The sequence below is a fragment of the Anoplolepis gracilipes genome, chromosome 10 (genome assembly GCF_047496725.1).
Source record: "Anoplolepis gracilipes chromosome 10, ASM4749672v1, whole genome shotgun sequence".
NCBI classification, from domain to species: domain Eukaryota; kingdom Metazoa; phylum Arthropoda; class Insecta; order Hymenoptera; family Formicidae; genus Anoplolepis; species Anoplolepis gracilipes.
The window spans coordinates 1,646,365-1,666,877 of record NC_132979.1 but is presented as its reverse complement, the minus strand read 5'-3'; the positions used below and the strand labels follow the sequence as shown (position 1 = coordinate 1,666,877).

At 23.9% G+C, this 20,513-nt stretch overlaps 3 protein-coding genes across 9 annotated transcripts; all 3 read left to right on the top strand.

Annotated features, from left to right (window-relative positions):
- Positions 1-139: 139 nt before the first annotated feature.
- LOC140670117 (uncharacterized) lies at positions 140-4,799 on the top strand. 2 transcript variants are annotated; one of them, XM_072900635.1, is made up of 9 exons: positions 140-1,599; positions 2,114-2,233; positions 2,365-2,482; positions 2,827-3,085; positions 3,560-3,673; positions 3,755-3,821; positions 4,063-4,208; positions 4,420-4,552; positions 4,640-4,799. In XM_072900635.1, the coding sequence occupies exons 1-9, from the start codon at positions 1,456-1,458 to the stop codon at positions 4,691-4,693; spliced, it is 1,155 nt and encodes a 384-aa protein (XP_072756736.1). In that variant the 5' UTR covers positions 140-1,455; the 3' UTR covers positions 4,694-4,799. The 2 variants fall into 2 exon arrangements, with proteins under 2 accessions (XP_072756736.1, XP_072756734.1); XM_072900633.1 differs by having other exon boundaries at positions 3,731-3,821.
- Positions 4,800-5,866: 1,067 nt separating this feature from the next.
- Positions 5,867-20,386, top strand: LOC140670452 (uncharacterized). 6 transcript variants are annotated; one of them, XM_072901058.1, is made up of 10 exons: positions 5,867-6,064; positions 6,754-6,873; positions 7,003-7,120; positions 7,506-7,584; positions 8,099-8,215; positions 8,273-8,363; positions 8,595-8,743; positions 8,910-9,042; positions 9,157-9,234; positions 18,867-18,904. In XM_072901058.1, exons 1-9 carry the CDS (start codon positions 5,921-5,923, stop codon positions 9,196-9,198), a joined length of 993 nt encoding a protein of 330 aa, XP_072757159.1. In that variant the 5' UTR covers positions 5,867-5,920; the 3' UTR covers positions 9,199-9,234; positions 18,867-18,904. The 6 variants fall into 6 exon arrangements, 4 of the variants coding, with proteins under 4 accessions (XP_072757159.1, XP_072757158.1, XP_072757157.1 ...); XM_072901057.1 differs by having other exon boundaries at positions 7,323-7,584; XR_012047557.1 differs by lacking the exons at positions 5,867-6,064; positions 6,754-6,873; positions 7,003-7,120; ... (4 more) ...; positions 8,910-9,042; positions 9,157-9,234 and adding exons at positions 14,808-15,007; positions 15,785-15,904; positions 16,044-16,161; ... (4 more) ...; positions 19,537-19,637; positions 20,299-20,386 and having other exon boundaries at positions 18,867-19,012.
- LOC140670453 (uncharacterized) lies at positions 10,422-13,896 on the top strand. Its single transcript, XM_072901059.1, has 9 exons — positions 10,422-10,653; positions 11,291-11,410; positions 11,571-11,688; positions 12,009-12,270; positions 12,740-12,859; positions 12,917-13,007; positions 13,233-13,378; positions 13,568-13,700; positions 13,792-13,896. The coding sequence occupies exons 1-9, from the start codon at positions 10,513-10,515 to the stop codon at positions 13,843-13,845; spliced, it is 1,185 nt and encodes a 394-aa protein (XP_072757160.1). The 5' UTR covers positions 10,422-10,512; the 3' UTR covers positions 13,846-13,896.
- Positions 20,387-20,513: the final 127 nt, after the last annotated feature.

Here is a 20,513-nt window from a genome sequence, read left to right as displayed (position 1 = left end):
AAATTATAATAATTAAATATTAATAAATTGTAGCACTAACAAAATTCTGAGCTTACTTTGAAATCATTCATTATAAAATAATAACTTTAATTATATTTATTATAAAATATTTTTTATAAAACATTAATTCTCGTATTATTTTTATTTATTTTTTTATATCATATTTTGAAAAATGCATGTTTAAATAAATATATAAATATATAAAAAATATAGAAAAACAAAGTCTGAATACATATGTTGAAAAGTTAAATGTTTTTAAATGCGTATCTGATTGAAGGGTATAAGTTATTACTCGTTGTTTTAATACATATAAGTAAAATAAGAATAAATAATACGAATTCTATACGCCTTTTCTTCATTTGTTTGTACGATAAAAAGTACGATAAAACGATCAATCAAATCTGATTGATAATAGCGATTTGTATTGATATAACTAATTGTAAGATGTATACTGATAATCGTGGAAGCTATTAATGGCACGCGACTGTGAGAAACAACGAAATATATCGCCGTACAACCTATCAATTCATTTATTCAATCGGAGATTACGTTTCTATCCGTATATATTTATCGTTCTATTAATTTACATATATATCCTTGAAACGTTATGCGACACAAATTAATGCGCATGTGATACGGATATTAAATGTAATTATTGTTACAATTAGCACGCAAGGAAAGAAGGCGTAGATCCGAGATATCATTTACATAAGATTTACATGAATCTTATATAACCTTTTATATAATATATAAAAGTACACAATAGCATATAAAAGTATATACAATAGTATATATAATAGAACTAATACATATACATATAAGAAAACGTAAACATATGCATTATACATATATATATATATATATATATATATATATATATATATGCAATAAGTTGATAAGAAAAAGAGCATATATTATGCGATCGGAACAGTGCGATATATTAAAAATTACAACAAACCTCCGAGTATGAAAAATCTTTCATCAGATTCAGCCAGTAGGAAAATAATACATCAATGCAATGTACTGCTCGAGTGTATACAATAAACTAAAGCATGTGGATACAAGTCGCAGAAATGTGACAACTGCGTTTGCGCAGCTACCGCACCTTAGGATTCTATTATATATATATATATATATTATTTTATGAGAAAAAAATAACTGTTAAATTTCTTTCGGCATTAAATCGATCGCTTGATGTGCGACCACAATAAAGAAATAGTATTAAATTGCGACTACATTAAAGAAATAGTGTTAAATTGCGAATGTGTTTTGTGTCTCTCTGCAGTCAGACTGAATTACAGAAGCTTAAATTATAGAACGCTTAAATTTACGTTATAGAAGGGAGAACTTATGAAAAGAAGGGTGGCAATATATAATGGCCTAAAGACCAGTAGTGGGGATAAGAACCTTCGTTGACTTCATCCCCGTCAGACATGTTTTAGTGTTACATGCGAAATGATCAATGTCAAAGACCGGTATTTCAGTCTGAATCGTACTCTCTTGCTGATAGTTGGTTTATGGCCTTATAACAAATCTAAATTTGCTGGATTTCAATTAATCTGTTGCTTTATTATTTTAATATCTTTTATTACATTCCAGGTATGTTACTTTTTAATTATATTATTTTATATATTTATATGGATTTTAAAAAAATATTATTAAGTCACTTTACATTTGTAAATTTTCAATCATTTTACGGATATATCTTTAACATAAATATTAATGAAATTATAAATAATTGAATATAAAAGATTTTTTAAATTTAAGTTAGAAGTGCAAATAAAAACTTGATTAAAACTAATAAGTGATAAGTCATTTTTATTAAGAAAAAATCAGCTCCGATTGTGTATTACACATGTGTAAAATGTTATACTGTTTCTTTACAATAGTCTTTTATTTTCACGCGTTTAAGAAAGAAAGATAAACATATTTGATATATAAACATATATGTTATAAAGTGACAGAGAGAGAAAGAGAGAGAGAGAGTAATGTTATAATTACGTATTATATTTCTCATACGTTAAATAACAACTAAACATTTTTACTATACTCTATTAAAGTATAAAGAAGTTTTCTATAGATTCTAATTTCTGTAGCAAATAATTACTTACAGTTTACAACATTTATGACTTCAACATGTAGTGCAAATTTCGCGATTAAAATCTTTTCTTTGATATTCAGTAGCATTAGCTTTATAATACAATACAATTCTTTTTACGTTAATAGTGAAACGGTAAGTTAATGTTTATTGCATTTATTTGAATAATAATAAGCATATTTCTGTTACATAATATTTTACATACAACTTTATTTTCCAAAATTTGATTGAGATAAGAGTGGAATATAAACTTATTGAAATAATAGGTCAAATATTTAATGGACCAGCTTCAAAAAATTTGTGATAATTTAAAAGATAATAAAGAAATTGCAATCTTAGAAAGATATGGAAATTATGCAAAACGTTTTACGGTAATATCTACAAGTAAGATATCAATATTAAATATATTGATTGCAGATATTTATAATAATTTATATAATAATTTCGACATATGTTGTCAAAGTTAATCAAAATAAGTTTCAAAAACACTACATACAATATGTATATATACATATACATAATAATATATTAAAGGTAACACTTTAAAAAAAAAACTATATCTGAAAAACCCAGATTTTTTCAATGGATTGTGAGAAAATATTACACATTTATCAAAATATTTATATAGCAACTAAAAATTTAATACTGTTAGAAAACTCACTATAAGTATTTAATATTGTTATCTACGATGGAAAAATACTTATTTATAAAAAATGTTTATTTCTTAGTAGTCGCCTGTAGCTGCATATTAATATTTACGTGCGTTCAATTATGGTCAGAATTTAATGATGTTTTCTTATCAAACAAGTCTCGATCTTATCACCTATGGATAGAAATGGAATATTTTATCGACCATGAAAAATATTTCTATTTATTAATATTGCATATAAATGCATCTCTTTATATAGGATTACTTTTATTACTAGCGACAGCGACAACGCTCTATGCATATCTTCAATATATCTGCGGAATGTTTAAAATTGCTAGGTAAAACAATAAAAGAACTATATAAACATTCAAAAATTTAAATTTAAAAACTTTGCTTAAAAACTTGGAATTTAACTTATTAAAATTAATATTTTTTAAGTAAAAGTTTATGCAGGAAACTTATGTATAATATTTGACATTGATTTTCATAAAATTAATCAAGCTTTCATATTTACGATATACGTACTATAACATTTCATCAATTACATATTTATATTTAGCTTTAGTTTTGGAAACAAAATTTTGTGTAAGAATCGAAAATACAAATAAAAATGAAAGAGAAATATGTTGTCGTTATTTCCACATGACATAAAATTCTAACTCTCTCTATGTAATAAGTATTACAAATTCTGCAATTTGAGAAAAATGTATTTGATTTTATGATAATCCATGAAAATTACTCAAATTATTAAACTTTATAATATTAATAGATAAATAACGAACGAATAATTAAAACGATCACATAATTCACAGCTATCGTATTGAGAACACAATGAAAATTTATATGTCACAATGTATTAAACTACAAAAAATAAATTTAGTTGAAGGTATAAAGTATGCCGTAGATATGCATCGAAAAGCCATAAGGTTAGTATCTATTTACAAAATATACTAATAGTATAATTACAATTTTTTCTTTTAAAGATTTTCTGAATATTTAATATCCAGCTTTGAGATAACATTTATGTTATTAATACTGTGCGCAATATTTGTTTTAAGCCTCAATATTCTTCGAGTAAGTTTCATTTATTTCTACATTACACACGTATTTAACAAAAGTTATATAATATTATCTAACTTACATTTTTGCAAGACAATATTATTTTATAAATGTATTAATACACGATTATATTTGCACTCCTTTTTTAATAATTAATAAAAATTGATATTAATAAATAAATAAAGTATCTAAATTGCATATGTGAATTATTTAAATGAATTTTGTAAATCGATCATGGCTTAAAATTCGCATTTAGACTTTACAGATTGTGTCATCAAAATTTAATATTGAAGAATTTTCAATATCTGTGATATCATCATTCGCCTGTATTTTATATATGTTCTTCGCCAATTTTATCGGACAAGAAATTACAAACCATTACAATTACTTATTTACCGTTGCGTAAGAAATATTTTCATGTTATATAATAATATTACTTTTATGAATTGTAAAGCAAAAATTAATATAATGTACAATATGCATATATATATATATATATATATATATATATATATATATATATATACATATATATGATAAAAAATGATTTTTCTACATATATTTTTATTTTCCTTCAATTATTAATTCTTTATAAGATTATTGTATATATTAGGTATAATGTTCGATGGTATATGGCTCCTCTACATATTCAAAGGCTAATACTATTACTGGTACAAAGAGGTAACAAAACTTTTGGCCTGAATATTGGTGGACTGTTTGTCGCCTCCTTACAATGTTTTGCTACGGTACAAAATATTTTATTCATTGTAATATATTCAACTTCTTATATTTCACAAAAAGATGAAACAAAAGATATATATAATGCTTTACAGCTAACAAATACATCTATGTCGTATTTTACGGTCATGTATACAACGCAGAAATAAAAGTAAAAAAACGTATCAAGTGAGATCATACACGTGATTAGCAGCAATAGTTTCGTATTGTAGATTTAGTATTATATTTATATTAAATCGATTTGATTAAAAGTGTACGTGGTGTAAACAATATCGATATGAATGTAATAAACAATGTAATCTAATGAAACACGTTTTTCATCAACAAATATAAAATATTATTTGTAGTATATTTTACATTTAAAAGAATAAAGGGCGTTGTCATATCAAAAACTCACAAAATAGCTTGGAAGAAAAATATATCCTTTTTTGTTAGTAGTTTCTCTTTTTTCTCTTTTATATAATAATAAAAAAGGTTTTTCTAATAGATGTGTATTTGCACTGTACAATATTTCAAATTTTCGAAATAGGTAATAAAAATAAGTTAAAATAAATTATTACTAGTTTTACATGTATAATATATTATTCTTTTTTTTTTATTAAATGGTGATCATAATTTGTAGTAATAATTTATTGCTCTTTCTTAGCATTCTTGAATCTTTAACTTAATAACTTTATATATATATATATATATATATATTATTTAAGTTTTCTATTATTAATGCAGTATTACTTGAAATCATTTTTATTTATCGAACAACTTAAATTATTTTTGTAATATTTAAATATTTAAATATATTTTGTGTTTTAAAATACATCCTTTTATTTTTGCAAATTTTCCTTATTAAAATTTAAAAAAAATTTTTTAAACATACTAAATACGTTAAGAAAAAATGTATATTTATTACAAAATAATACTGATAATAACTTTGCACTTTTTAATAACTTTATAACATATTCTATTTCCAAAAGTTAAATGTAACTTAGGAGTGTATATATTGGACTGAAGCGTAAATGTAAGTCATCGAAATGCGCCGACTGCGTTTGCGCAACTTTCGTACTCCAGAACTCTTTTTTCATGAATACTATTTTACGAGAAAAAACACCTGTTAAATTTCTTTCGACATTAAATCGATCGCTTAATATGCAACCGCGCATTAAAGAAGTAGTGTTAAATTATAAGTGTTTTGGTCCCCTCCGTAGTTTGAATTACGGAAGGCTAAATTATTGAACTCTTAAATTTATATTATAGAAGGGTGAACACTTATAGGTGAAAAGAAGGGTAGTAATATATAATGGGCTAAAGCCGAGTAGGAGGGGATACGGAACCTTCGTTGATTTCATCCCCGTCAGACGTGTTTTAGTGCTACATGTGAAATGATCAATGTCAAAGACCAGTATTTCGGTTTGAATCGTACTCTCTTGCTGATAGTCGGTTTATGGCCCTACAACAAATCCAAATTTACTCGATTTCAATTTATCGGCTGCTTTAGTATTTTAATAACTTTTATTATATTTCAGGTATGTATAGAACACTTTTTAATTATATTATTTTTTTCATTTCTTACGAATTTTTAAAATATTGTTGAGTATTTTATGTTCATAAATTGTTAGCCCTTTTAGCCGATATTTCGGTACAAATGCCATAAATGGAACCATAGCGAATGATCTTGACCTTGACAACATATGTAAAAGTCAAGATCATTCAGTCTAGGTCTTCTTTTCGATATTTTTTTAATAAAAATATTGAGTTAAAAACAATTGAATGTAAAAAATTTTTAATTTCTAATTAAAAGTCACAAGTGAAAATAAAAATAATAAATCTTATTAAATTTAAGCGAATTTGTAGCGTGAAAAAAATTTGTACATATGTCTATAAATATTTTAATCATTTAATTAAAACTAACAAGTAATAAGGACATTTTGATTAAGGAAGAATTGGTTTAAAAATTCGGAATATGTGTGACACACACATGTGTAAAATGTTATCATACTCTTATTTATGGTAGTCTTTTATTTTTTCGTATAAGTTTTAAAGAAAGACAACATATCTTATTGTATGTACAAACATATATGTTACAAAGTGACGCTAATTTTATAATTATATAACATATTTCTTACACACATTAATTAATAACTAAAAATTTATACCTTTTTTTATAAAAGCATTTTATTTTTTTCTAATTTCTTTAGCACATAATTACTTACAGTTTACAACATTTATGACTTCACAATGTACTGCAGATCTGGTAATTAAAACCCTTTCTTTGACATTTGGTAGCATTGCTTTTACGATAAAATACAACTCCTTTTACATTAATAGTGGAACTGTAAGTTGAAGTTTATTACATTTATTTGAAAAAACACACATTTGTATTATATAATATTATATATGTATGACTTTATTTTTTGAAACTTGATTAAGACAAGAATGGCATATAAACTTTTTGAAACAACAGGTTAAATATTTAATGGAACAACTTCAACAAATGTGTGATGATTTAAAAGATAATAACGAAATTGTAATCGTGAAAAAATACGGAAACTATGCAAAACGTTATACAATACGATTTACAAGTAAGACAATATCATTAACTTCTATTATGCTTTGTATTTAAGAAGTACATAACATGTATAAACATATATATATATATTATATAAGTTATATTTCATTTATTTATTTCATTTTGAAAATTGTCATGTTTCTGTGATTCATCCTATACATATAATTGTTCATAATAAAAAAAATACTCATTTATAATAAATATTTGTTGCTTAGTGCTTGTTGTTACCTTCATTTTTATTCTCACGTTTGCTCAATTGAAGTCGGATCTTTATAACGTATTCTTACCAGTAAACAAGTCACGAGCACATTACATATGGATTGAAACTGAATATTTTATCAATCAAGAAAAATATTTCTATTTATTAATATTGCATATACATGCATCCCTGTGTATAGGATTACTTACATTACTAGCGACAGGAACTATGCTTCATGCATATCTTCAATATGCCTGCGGAATGTTTGAAATTGCTAGGTAAAACAAATAAAAAGTTTATATTAACATTCAAAAATTTAAGTTTGCAAAATTTGCTTATAAATTTAGAATTCAACTTGCCAATTAATATCTTTTAAGTAAAAAACAGGAAACTTATGTATTTGACTTATAAAATCAAGTTTTCATGTTCATGATATACTATAGCTTTTCAGGATCAATTACATATATGTTCAGCTATGTTTTGGAAGCAAAATTTTGTGTAACGACCAAAATATAAATAAGAGAAAAAAAAATATTGTTTTTAATTCCATATAACATAAAATTCTATAACTCTGTGTTATATTACAAATTCTGCAATTTCAGTTACATGTACTTGATTTTATATTAATTAAAAATTAAATTATTCAACTTATTTAATAATTCAAATTATTTAAATTCTAAATTATCAACCTTTATAATATTAAATAAATAAATTACGAATGAATAATTAAAACAACAACATTAGGGTCGTATTATGAACAAACAATTAAAACAATTACATAATAATTCACAGCTATCGTATTGAGAACACAATGAAGATTTATATGTCACGACGTGTTAACCTGCAGGAGAAAAATTTGGTTTGCGAGGGTATAATTTATGCCATAGATATTCATCGGAAAGCTATAAAGTCGGTATTTGTTACAAAATATATTAATAACCTGATTAAAATATTTTTTATTTAAAGGTTTTCTGAATATTTAATATCCAACTTTGAGATATCATTTATGTTATTAATTGTGTCCGGAGTAATTACTTTGAGCCTTAATGTTCTTCAAGTAAGATTTATTTATTTGTTTATTTATTTGCACATTATACATATTCAATGAAAATTGTATAATATAATTTGAGTTGCATTATTTGTATGATAATATTATTTTATAAATATATTAAGACGTTTACTTTTTTAGCAATTAACATAAATTGCCATTAGTAGTGGTATCTAAATATATGTAAATTATTTAAATTAATGTTATACATTGTTCATAACGTTAAAATTCGCGTTTTAGACTCTACAGATTTTATCATCAAAATTATTTAAAATCGAGGAATTTTTAATGTCTTTGATAACAGCAGTCACCTGTCTTTTATATATGTTCTTATCTAATCTTATTGGACAAGAAATTACTAACCATTACAATCACTTATTTAGCGTTACGTAAGAAATATTTTTATTTTATACAATAACATATTGCTGTACAAACTGTAAAACAGAATTAATATAACATGCAACAAATGTATGTATATACGATGTAAAAATGAATTCTTTTATATTTTTATTTTTCTTCAATTATTAATTTTTATAAGAATATTGTGTATATTAGATACAATGTTCGGTGGTATATGGCTCCTTTGTATATACAAAGGCTGATATTGTTACTGTTGCAAAGAAGCAATAAGACTTTTGGTCTGAATGTTGGTGGACTATTTGTCGCATCCTTACAATGTTTTGCTACGGTAAACAATATTTTATATGTAATATATTGAACTTCTTATACCTCATAAAAAGATAAAACAAAAACAAATTCAATACTTTGCAGCTAGTAAACACATCCCTATCTTACTTTACAGTCATGTATTCGATGCAGCAATAAAAGTAAAACTATCGAGTGATATCATAAGCGTGGTTAAGTGCGGCAATATAGTTTCGTAAGTTTATTATTATATTTATTAAATTATATTAATAATATAATATTACATTATATTATAGTGTAATTAAATTATTAAATTATATTTTATTAAATGGATTTAATTAAATGTGTATGTGTTATGTAAATAATATCGAACAATTAACTTATTATATATATATATAATAAACATTGTAAACAATGTCAACAATGTGAAACATTTTTTTTATCAACAAACATTTTGAAAATCAGTTTGTAGTTATATTCTATATTTAAGAGACTAAAGAACATGTCAAAAAGTAAAAATTCAAAAAAAATATTTTCTTTCCTGCAAGTATAGTTTCTCTTTTTCTCTTCTATAATAAAAAAATAATAATTTGTGTATTTGCACTGTGCATATTTCAGATTTTCGGAATATATGATAAAAATAAATTAGAATAAATCATTATAAAATTGTTTTACAAATATAAAATTATATATTGTACTGTTTTAATTAAAAAAAGAATTTATTGAGAATTAATTTATAGTAGTTTATAATAATTTATCGTATATCTTCTCATTTTTGAATTTTCATTTCTCTACACTTAATAACTTCATACATTATATTTAATTTTTCCATTATTATAATATGATATTATTTGAAGCCATTTTTTTCTACCGAATAATTTATATTTTTTGTGTAACATTTAAATTAATAATTTCTGCGTTTTAAAATATCATTTAATCTTCTGATTCTTCTTTATTAAAATAAAAAAAAGATTTTACAAAGATAAAGGATACGTAACGCAAAAATGTATATTTAGTCAAAAATTAGACTTTGCTAACAATAACACAATGTAGTACTCATATGATAGCTTTTTAGCATTTTATTTCGAAAAGTTAAACGTAACTTACGAGTGTATATGTGTACATTGGACTAAAGCGTAGATAAAAATCGAAATGTGTCGACTGCGTTTGCGCAACTTTCGCACCCCAATATTTTTTCTGATAAATATTATTTTATGGAAAAAAAACCAACTGCTGTATTTCTTTCAGCATTAAATCGATCGCTTAATATGCGCATTAACGAAATAATAGTGTTAAATTGCGTATGTGTGTTTTGAGTGCCTTTCTACAGTCAGACTGAATGTACGGAAGACTAAATTATTTAATGCTTCAATTTATATTATAGAAGGGAAAAATTATGGGTTGAAAAAAGGGTGGCAATTGGCAATGTATAATGGGCTAAGGCTGAGTAGTGGGGATACGGTACCTTCGTCGACTTTATCCCCGTCAGACGTGTTTTAGTGCTAGATGTGAAATGATCAATGTCCACCAGTATTTCAGTCTGAACCGTACTCTCTTGCTGATAGTTGGCTTATGGCCTTATAACAAATCTAAATTTGCTCGATTTCAATTAATTTGTTGTTTCAGTTTTCTAATAACTTCTATTATATTTCAGGTATGTATGTATGTATGTCTTTTTAATTATATATTTTTTTCATTTCTTACAAATTTCTCGAAAATATTGTTCAGTCAATTTATGTTTATAATTTAGTCATTTTAAAGTCGATATTTCTTTAACAAAAATATTGATTAAGTTATAAACAATTGAATATAAAAGATTTTTTAAATCAAGTGCAAATAATAATAATAAATCTTACTCTTTATTTATAATCATATAGATTTGTTTTATTAGATATACAACATATTAATTATATAAATATACACATATATATTTATCATTAAAAAAATGTATCTGTGTCTATGAATATTTTATAATTACTTGATTGAAACTAATAAATTATAACTCTTTTACTAACAATAAGAAATCAGTTAAAAGATTAGGAATGTGTATTGTATATAAGTAACATGTTATTACTATCGTTTACGATAGTCTTTTATTTTTATGCGAATTTAAAGAAAGACAACCATAAGTTCCAAAGTGACAGTAATGTCACTTAATTAAATAATTATATAATTATTTCCTATTGTCGTACATTAAATATAAATTAAAAATGTATGTAACGTGTTCTATTAAATCATATATAAAGCAGTTCTATTCTTTTCTAATTTCTCCTATAAATTATTACTTTCAGATTACAACATTTGTAACTTCAAAATTTACTTCAGAGCTTATGATTAAAGTTCTTTCTTTCACATTTCCTATGTTTAGCTTAACGATCAAATACAATTCCTTTTGCGTTAATAGTGGAACTGTAAGTTGAAACTTATTGCAATTGAATAATTGTCAAGCACACACATACATATGTGCATTTCTATTAAACAATATTTTATGATCATAAATATTTTATAACATAACAATATATTTTTATACTTGATTAAGACAAGTGATGAATAAATTTCTTGAAACAACAGATCAAATGTTTAATGGAACAGCTTCAGCAGTTCTGTAATGATTTAAGAGATAATAACGAAATTGCAATCGTAAAAAGATACGGAAGCAATGCAAAACGTTATACAAAACGACTTACAAGTAAGATCAAATATCATACTTTGTAATAGTTAAAAGATAAATTTTTAAAATATAATTTCTTACAGTATTTAATACAAATACAATCGATAAAAATTCTCTTCACTTTAACATATATTGTTAAAGTCATTAAGTAACTTGAATTTTATATCTAAAACTTTACCTATTGTTGCTTGTTATTTATTAAAAAGTTACAAATAAATGTATGCTAATCAAATTTTGATATGCGTGCATATATGTAGCAAAATACACACATATACATATAATTTGTTTTTATTGTCAAGTAAGAAAATACTTATTTATAATAAATATTTGTTATTTAGTGCTTATTGCTAGCTTGATATTTATTTCCACATTTGCTCAATTGTGGCCGGATTTTCATGATATATTTTTATCTATAAACAAGTCTCGAACACATCATTTACATATTGAAAATGAATATTTCATCGATCAAGAAAGATATTTCTACTTATTATTATTGCACATAAATGCATCTTTCTATATAGGATTACTTTCATTACTAGCGACAGGGACTATGCTCATTGCATATCTTCAGTATGCTTGTGGAATGTTCACAATTGCTAGGTAAAACAATAAAATACAACTACAGAAATATTCAAAAATTTGAGTTAATAAATTTTGCTTACAAATTTAGAATTTAACTTGCTACAATTAATATTTCCTAAGTAAAATGCTTATGCAGGAAACTAATTTGACTCATAAAATTAAACAAGTTTTTATGTGTATAATATACATATACTATAGTATTTCAAGACAATTTAATTTTTTTCACTGTTTTTGAAGCAAAATTTTGTAATATTGTCCGAAAATGAAATACAAGAGAAAGAAGAAATTTTGTGTTTTATTTCTACGTAACACGTTTGTTTTATCTTTCTATCTATATAATATTGTAAATTCTGTAATTTTAAGTACATATTTGACATGTACATATTTGATATAATAATTATTCAAGCTGTTCAAATTTTAAGTTACCAAATTGCTTTATAATATTAAGTATATAAATTAATTGGACAAATAATTAATTAATTCACAGTTATCGCATCAAGAACACAATGAAGGTTTATACAATGTTACAATGTAATAACTTTCAAAACAAGAATTTAGTTTGCAAGAGCATAATTTATGCCGTAAATATTCATCGAAAAGCCATAAAGTTAGTATTTATTATAAAATATATATACAACATACGTAATATCTTCTTCTTTTAAAGGTTTTCCCAATACTTAATAACTAACTTTGAGATATCATTCATGTTATTAATAGTGTCCGGAGTAATTACGTTGAGCCTCAATATTCTACGAGTAAGTTTTTTTTATTTGTATATTACACACATACATATTTAATGAAAGTTGTATGATATTATCTAACTTACATTAATTATAAGACAATATTAATTTATATATATTAATACGTTGTAGCGGAATTTTTTTAATTAATATAAATTGCTGTTAATAATATCTAAATTGCATGTAAATTATTTAAAATAATTTTACAAATCGATCATGATATTGAAATTTGCATTTTAGACTTTACAGATTGTAACAACAAAATTTAATTTTGAAGAATTTTCAACAACTGTATTAATAACACTTATCTCTGTTGTATATATGTTCTTATCTAATTTTTTTGGACAAGAAATTACAGACCATTACAATTACTTATTTGTCGCTGCGTAAGAAATATCTTCATGTTATATAATAACATATTACTGTATGAACTATAAAATGGAAATTAATATAATATGTAAAATAACTATATATACGAGATATGAGAGAAAATAAGATTGACTCTCTTATAAATATTTTTTATTTTTCTGCAATTATTGATTTTGTGTATATCATAAAATAATTTTATATATTAGGTATAATGTTCCATGGTACAATGCTCCTATACATATACAAAGGTTGATTCTGTTACTAATGCAAAGAGGTAACAAATCTTTCGGTCTGAATGTAGGTGGACTGTTTGTTGCATCCTTACAATGTTTTGCCACGGTAAAGAATATGTTATGTTGTGTTTCGTAAGAGATTGAATTTAATATATTTCACAAAAAGACGAAGCAAAAATAGGTACAATATTTTACAGCTGATGAACACATCCTTATCTTATTTTACGGTCATGTATTCGGTGCAAAAATAAGAGTAAAATAATTTTAATGAAAATACAAGAATTTAACTAGTGACATATACAATGATTTACGACAATTGTTTAATTATGTAATATTGAATTTATATTAAATCAATTTAACTAAATGTATATAGTGTAAACAATATTTATCAATTAATTTAGTACGACTGTAATAAACATATCAAATTAATCAAATGTATTTGAATATGAAAAATGATGTAGTATATTCTATATATAAAAAAATTAAGAATTCATGGTATATAAAAATATAAAAAATAATTAGACGTACATAGGAAAAAAGTATTTTCTTCTCTGCTAGCAATTTCTTTGTTCTAATATAATAGAAAAATATAATTTTTTTACTTTAATCTGTATATTTGCATTGTGCATTATTTCAAATTTGCGAGATATGTAATATATGTGTATATATATATATATATATATATATTTATTTATTTATTTATTTATATACATTTATTACTTGTATATGTATATATAAGTTATAATAGAAAATAGAATATGTAAAGCAAAATATATATTTAATAAAAATTTTAGTGATTAAAAGTTTTACTAATGACTATGTCGTATTTATATGACAACCTTAAAGCAATTTAGTAAAGTTAAATGCAGCTTACGAATGTATACATTGAACTAAAGCACGTGGATACAAGTCGCTGTAATGTGTCGACTGCGTTTGCGCAACTTTCGCAACAACCCCAAGATTTTTTTATGAATATTATTCTATGGGAAAAATCAACTACTGTATTTCTTTTAGCATTAAATCGATCGCTTAATATGTGACCGCACATTAAAGAAATAGTGTTAAATTACAAGTATATTTTGGTCCCTTCTGCAGTTAGAATGAATTATGGATCTTAAATTATAGAACGCTAACATTTACGTTATAGAGGAAAGAATGTATAATAGGTGGAGAGAAGGATGGCAATATATAATAGACGAGTGTCGAGTGGGGATAAGATACCTTCGTCGACTTCATCCCCGTCAGACGTGTTTTAGCGCTAGGAGTGAAATGATCAGTGTCAAGGATCGTTATTTTAAACTAAACTATACTCTCTTGCTGATAGTTGGCTTATGGCCTTATAACAAATCTAAATTTGCACGATTTCAGTTAATTTGTTGTTTTAGTATTCTAATAAGTTCTATTATATTTCAGGTATGTATGTATGTCACTTTTCAATCATTATTTTTTTCATTTTTTACAAATTTTTTGAAAATATTGTTAAGTCATTTTATGTTTATAAATTAGTCATTTTAAGGTCGATATTTTTTTATTTTAATCTGTTGTTTTAGTATTTCAATAACTTTTATTATATTTCAAGTTTATATCGAAACATTTAATTAATTATGTACAGAATATTTTATTCTATGTTTTTATTTGTATTTTACATGTACATATGTATAAAAGAGACTTTTTAATTAGATATGTAATTTCTAAGAAAACCTACAAAAATTTTTATTTCATTGTTTATTCATAATTTGAAAATTTGTGATTATAAATAATGAACTCTCTCGACGTCTGCTACAAAAATTATTTGATTGCTTATTCTTTATAAATATATAAAATATCGCTAGTACATTTTGCAACTTTTACAATAATTTAACTTTTATACACACATTACATAGATACATAGATACATGTAATATATATGTAATTCAAACTAGATAATATAATAAATATAACTTTAAAAAATACATATTATATATGTACATATTAACATTATTTTTTATAGAAATATGTATATAAAAGAACTTTTATTATTGTATACAATAAAATTTATTTATCATCAAAAATTTAAGTTTCAATTATACATATGTAATATAAATTTTATAATAATTTTAAATAAAGATTTCTACATATTACTTTATACATTACTTTATACATTACTTTATACATTTTGACTTATCTTTCATATATATTACATTTGTGCAGCTTGCGACATTTATAACTTTAAATTGCACTTCAGACCTCCTAATCAAGATTCTGTCTCCCACATTGGCATGCATTAATTTTACAATAGTATACCATTCGTTTTATGTTAATGCTGAAACAGTAAGTCTAAAATATTAATTTTATATATATAATAAACATTTATAATATATAACATTTATAATATATAAAACTTTCTACAAAAAATTTTAATAAACTTTTTTGATATAAACAAATACCATAAAATTTGTTCAAAAAATAGGTGAAGTATTTAATGGAACAACTTCAATGTATCTATAATGATTTGACAGACAATAACGAAATTTCTATTATAGAGGCATACGGAAACAATGCAAAACGTTATACGACTAGATTGACAAGTAAAAAAATATCTTTTAATCTCTGTTGGCCTACATATATTTAGAATCAATTAATAAATCTATTATTGAAATTTTGAAATACAAAAAATATTTTTATTTAATTACAAAAATATTTTAAATAAATCATTATATTGGCGCATAAATTTAAAAATACAAGTTTTTAATTACTACTTGCTTTGAATATTACTTATTTATAATATTGTTTAGTACTTCTCATAAGCGGCGCATCTATTATTACGGCTATTCAATTGATGCCAAGCTTTTTCAACATTATTTTATCGACGAACAAATCTCAACAACGTCGTATACTATTTACGATGGAATATTTTATTGATCAGGAAAAATATTATTACATACTATTGCTGCATATCAATATAATTATCTTTATCGGAATAATCGCAGTGCTAGCAACAGGAACGATGCTCATTACATATCTTCAACATGCTTGCGGAATGTTTAAGATTGCTAGGTAAAACAATAAACATAGAAATTAAAAAAAGTTTTACAAAATAAAGCTGCCGCTCAATTTCAAGAAGCAATATAATGTGATTTTGTAGAAAGAAATCTATCATATAAATCTTATTCTGTGATAATGAGTTTGTTTTATGGAAATATATTATTTTTAACACTAGTATAATATAATAATTAGAGAATACACATAGTACATATGCTCTGACGCACACACGCACGCGCACACACACACGTACGAACGCACACGTGTATACACACACACATATGCAAACATACATTTTTATATATTTTATATATATATTTTAACAGTATATATTTATTTAATAATTTTTAAATCTATTTAATCTATTTAAAGATGCCAATCATCTCTAACATAATATATCTTAAAATATCTGTCATATCTATTAAAAATTGAAACATTGATTTATCCAATCAATGTCTATTGTCACAAGTATTGCAATTTTATTAGTTGATTATGCATACATGTCATCGAAATACAATTATCCATCAAGTATATAATTTATCTCGTACGTTATTCACAGTTACCGTGTTGAAAATGCAATGAAAATTCATATATTACAAGATAAGCTCCTGAACGACAATTTGATTTTTAAAGGTATAATTTCTGCTATAGATATTCACCGAAAAGCCATATCGTTAGTATTTATCGTATAATACATATATACAGAGTGATTCGTATAAAGTGATCGAGGCAAATATTGGCAAAAGTTGAAAATATAATTGTTTCCATTATGACATCTTTTTCTGTATTAAATATTTTTTGTAAAGATATTTTTTAAATTATATTCCTAATTTTTGCAAATATTCACATCGGTCATTTTATACTAATCACACTATATACAGGATGTCCGGTAATTACCGCCTCACCTCTCTAGGGCAGATAGAGCAGGTCAAATTGAACATAAAAGTTCTGTACCATTTTACGATTTGCGCAATAATTATTAAAATATTAATTAAAAACGCTCAGCGAACAATATTATATATATATAATATATATATATATACAAAGTGTCCGGTAATAATCGCCCCACCTCTCTAGCGCAGATAGAGCAGGTCCAACTGAACATAAAAGTCTTCTACCATTTTGCGATTTGCGCAATAATTGTTAAAATATTAATTAAAAACGCTCAGCGTATGAGCGCGTGCCGTATATAGTACTTAGCATATGCTGAGCTATGGGGCAGTCGCAACCAGACACCCTGTATACATATGTAGTATTGCGCATTAATTCAATTAGTTTTTTTTCTTTAAAGATTCTCTGATCATCTAATATCCCAATTTGAGATGTCATTCATGTTGTTAATACTGTTTGGAGTAATATCTTTGAGTATTAATATTTTTCGGGTAATTTTCCGTCTTCCCATTTTAAATATACATATAAGTAGTATAATAAGTTTCTTTTAATAACATTTCTTTATGTTGTTCTTCAATCAAATTTTAGTTAATTAATTTTAGTTAATATAAAGTTCTTTTGTTCTCTCTCTCTCTCCCCCCCCCCCTCTCCTCCCTCTCATTCACTCTCTCTCTTTCTTTCTTTAAATATTGATATATTATTATAGCAATAATTTAGTAATATCGAGTATTGTTATTACTAATATTAAGAAATATACAATATTGCTAAAAATATCAAAATTTATAAAGTTCGTAAAAATTATTTATGTAAATTTCTTGTATTTTATTCTATTTATTAATAATTTTTTTTTAATTTATAATTTATTTTTTCTTAACAACTTCTTATAAGCTTGTTGTAGCACATTGTTTACAATGATTGTTTTAAAAAATCTCAAATATACTTAGAATAAAATATTAATTTAAAATTAATCCTTAAAATAATATTAATCTTTAAATTATTAAATCCTTAAATTTTTTTAAGCAACTAATTTTTTAAATGTAAGACTATATAAAATTAATTATTAAAATCAAAATTTTGATATTATTTCAAATATTCAGTGACGTAAATTGTTATAGATAAAATTATATGTGAATTTCTGTATCTATATTTCTGTATATATAGTTTTTAAATATTATTCAGATACAATATAAGTATATTCAAAGAAATTATAAATTGTAATATATAAACTATAATAATATACGTATAATTATTTATATATTTATATATAATTTTATAATATATTTATATAATTATAATATAAACAATAGAATATATAAACTTCAACCTGCTTTCGAAAATGATATTAATATTTGTATATTAGATTTTTCAGATTTTTACATCAAAATATAATGCTCTGGAACTTCTAATACCTTTAATAACTGCATCTTTCATTACTGTATACATGTTTTTCGCAAATTTTCTCGGACAAGCAATTACAGATCACTATAATGATATATTTGTCACTGCGTAAGAGAATCATTATTTGTTATATCAAAAAAAATTTCAATAATAAAGATTGTAAAAAATTATCGTAATATATATATATATATAAAATTATTAAGTCATTACATTGTAGTTAATTGTAAAGTTTGTAAATATATTGTGTATATAGGTATGCTGTTCGATGGTATACAGTTCCTCTACATATACAAAAGATAATACTGTTTCTATTGCAAAGAGGTAACAAATCTTTCGGTCTGAATGTTGGTGGATTGTTTGTCGCATCGTTACAATGTTTTGCGACGGTACAGCAAATACTGTGTGTGGTCTGCAATGGCAGTGAAAGTAGTGAATTAAGAATAAAGAATTAGACCGTAAGTCAAGTAAGATTGTACCATCTTGCTTATGATCAGCTTATTCTAATACATCCTACTGCCTTCATATCTCACTACTCTCACTGTCATTGTAGATCACACATTAAATTCCTTATATTTAGCGTATTTTAAATGTATGAACTAAATAAATAAATAAAAGTATATGGTTTTTTACAGCTAGCAAATGCATCCTTATCTTACTTTACTTTACTTTATTCAATGTAATAAAGTTAATAAAAAGTCGTGGATTAGTAATAATAAAGATTGATAAAAAATTGGTAATGTATTTTATTTTATTTCTTGCACTATATAAATAAAAGAACACAAACATGCACATACGTTATAAATAAAACATGTCACTAATGCACACAATTTTAGTATACTAACATAACAAGATTTCCAAAAAGCGAATTTATTCCTAAATATAAGAAAAAAAATAATTGATTTGATATTCCACTTTTATCCATTATTGTAAAAATATGTAATTAAGATAAAACTAAGCGTTTATGATATTTTATATATGTATATCTAATGTATATTATATTGTATATTTAATGTGCATTAGTATATATATATATATATATATATATATATATATATATATATATATATATATATATAATATAGTGTATATATAATATATATACATATATTATTGTTTTATTTAAATTTTATTCTAGCATTTTTAAAATTGTAATTCAATATTTTATACTTTTTATTCAATAACTAATTTTTCAAAAATTGGATTTTAAAAACTTTAATTTATTTATTTAATCGAATTAAGTTTAAATCATTTTAAATTTTAGTTTTATTTCTTATACAAAGCACACATACATACAAACAGTAAATACACATTTATAAAATAAACGACAATAAAATAAGTAAATGGTAAGTAAATACTGAAAAATTATATTGCTATTAAAAAATAATGTTTTACAGACATTACTCTCTTGCAATTAATATCACTACTTTAACGCATTCTCATTCTGGAGGACTTGTTTATAGTTTACATATGGATATATCCAAGTACAGGAAGATATGCCGTTGAAAAGGCAGTGACTACGCTTGCGCCGCTTTCGCACCCCATATATTTTTTCCGTGAATGTTATTCTATGAGAAAAGGACATATGTTTAATGTCTTTCGGCATTAAATC

Excerpts from the sequence above, each read along its gene's own strand:
- LOC140670117 (XM_072900633.1), top strand. The coding sequence starts at position 1,456 with ATGATCAATGTCAAAGACCGGTATTTCAGTCTGAATCGTACTCTCTTG. Across the intron at positions 2,234-2,364 it reads TTTACGTTAATAGTGAAACG|GTCAAATATTTAATGGACCA; the intron begins GTAAGTTAATGT and ends TTGAAATAATAG. Across the intron at positions 3,674-3,730 it reads ATGCATCGAAAAGCCATAAG|ATTTTCTGAATATTTAATAT; the intron begins GTTAGTATCTAT and ends TTTCTTTTAAAG.
- LOC140670453 (XM_072901059.1), top strand. The coding sequence starts at position 10,513 with ATGATCAATGTCCACCAGTATTTCAGTCTGAACCGTACTCTCTTGCTG. Across the intron at positions 11,411-11,570 it reads TTTGCGTTAATAGTGGAACT|ATCAAATGTTTAATGGAACA; the intron begins GTAAGTTGAAAC and ends TTGAAACAACAG. Across the intron at positions 13,379-13,567 it reads AATTACTTATTTGTCGCTGC|GTATAATGTTCCATGGTACA; the intron begins GTAAGAAATATC and ends TTTATATATTAG.
- LOC140670452 (XM_072901055.1), top strand. The coding sequence starts at position 14,864 with ATGATCAGTGTCAAGGATCGTTATTTTAAACTAAACTATACTCTCTTG. Across the intron at positions 15,905-16,043 it reads TTTATGTTAATGCTGAAACA|GTGAAGTATTTAATGGAACA; the intron begins GTAAGTCTAAAA and ends TTCAAAAAATAG. Across the intron at positions 19,013-19,157 it reads AATGATATATTTGTCACTGC|GTATGCTGTTCGATGGTATA; the intron begins GTAAGAGAATCA and ends TTGTGTATATAG.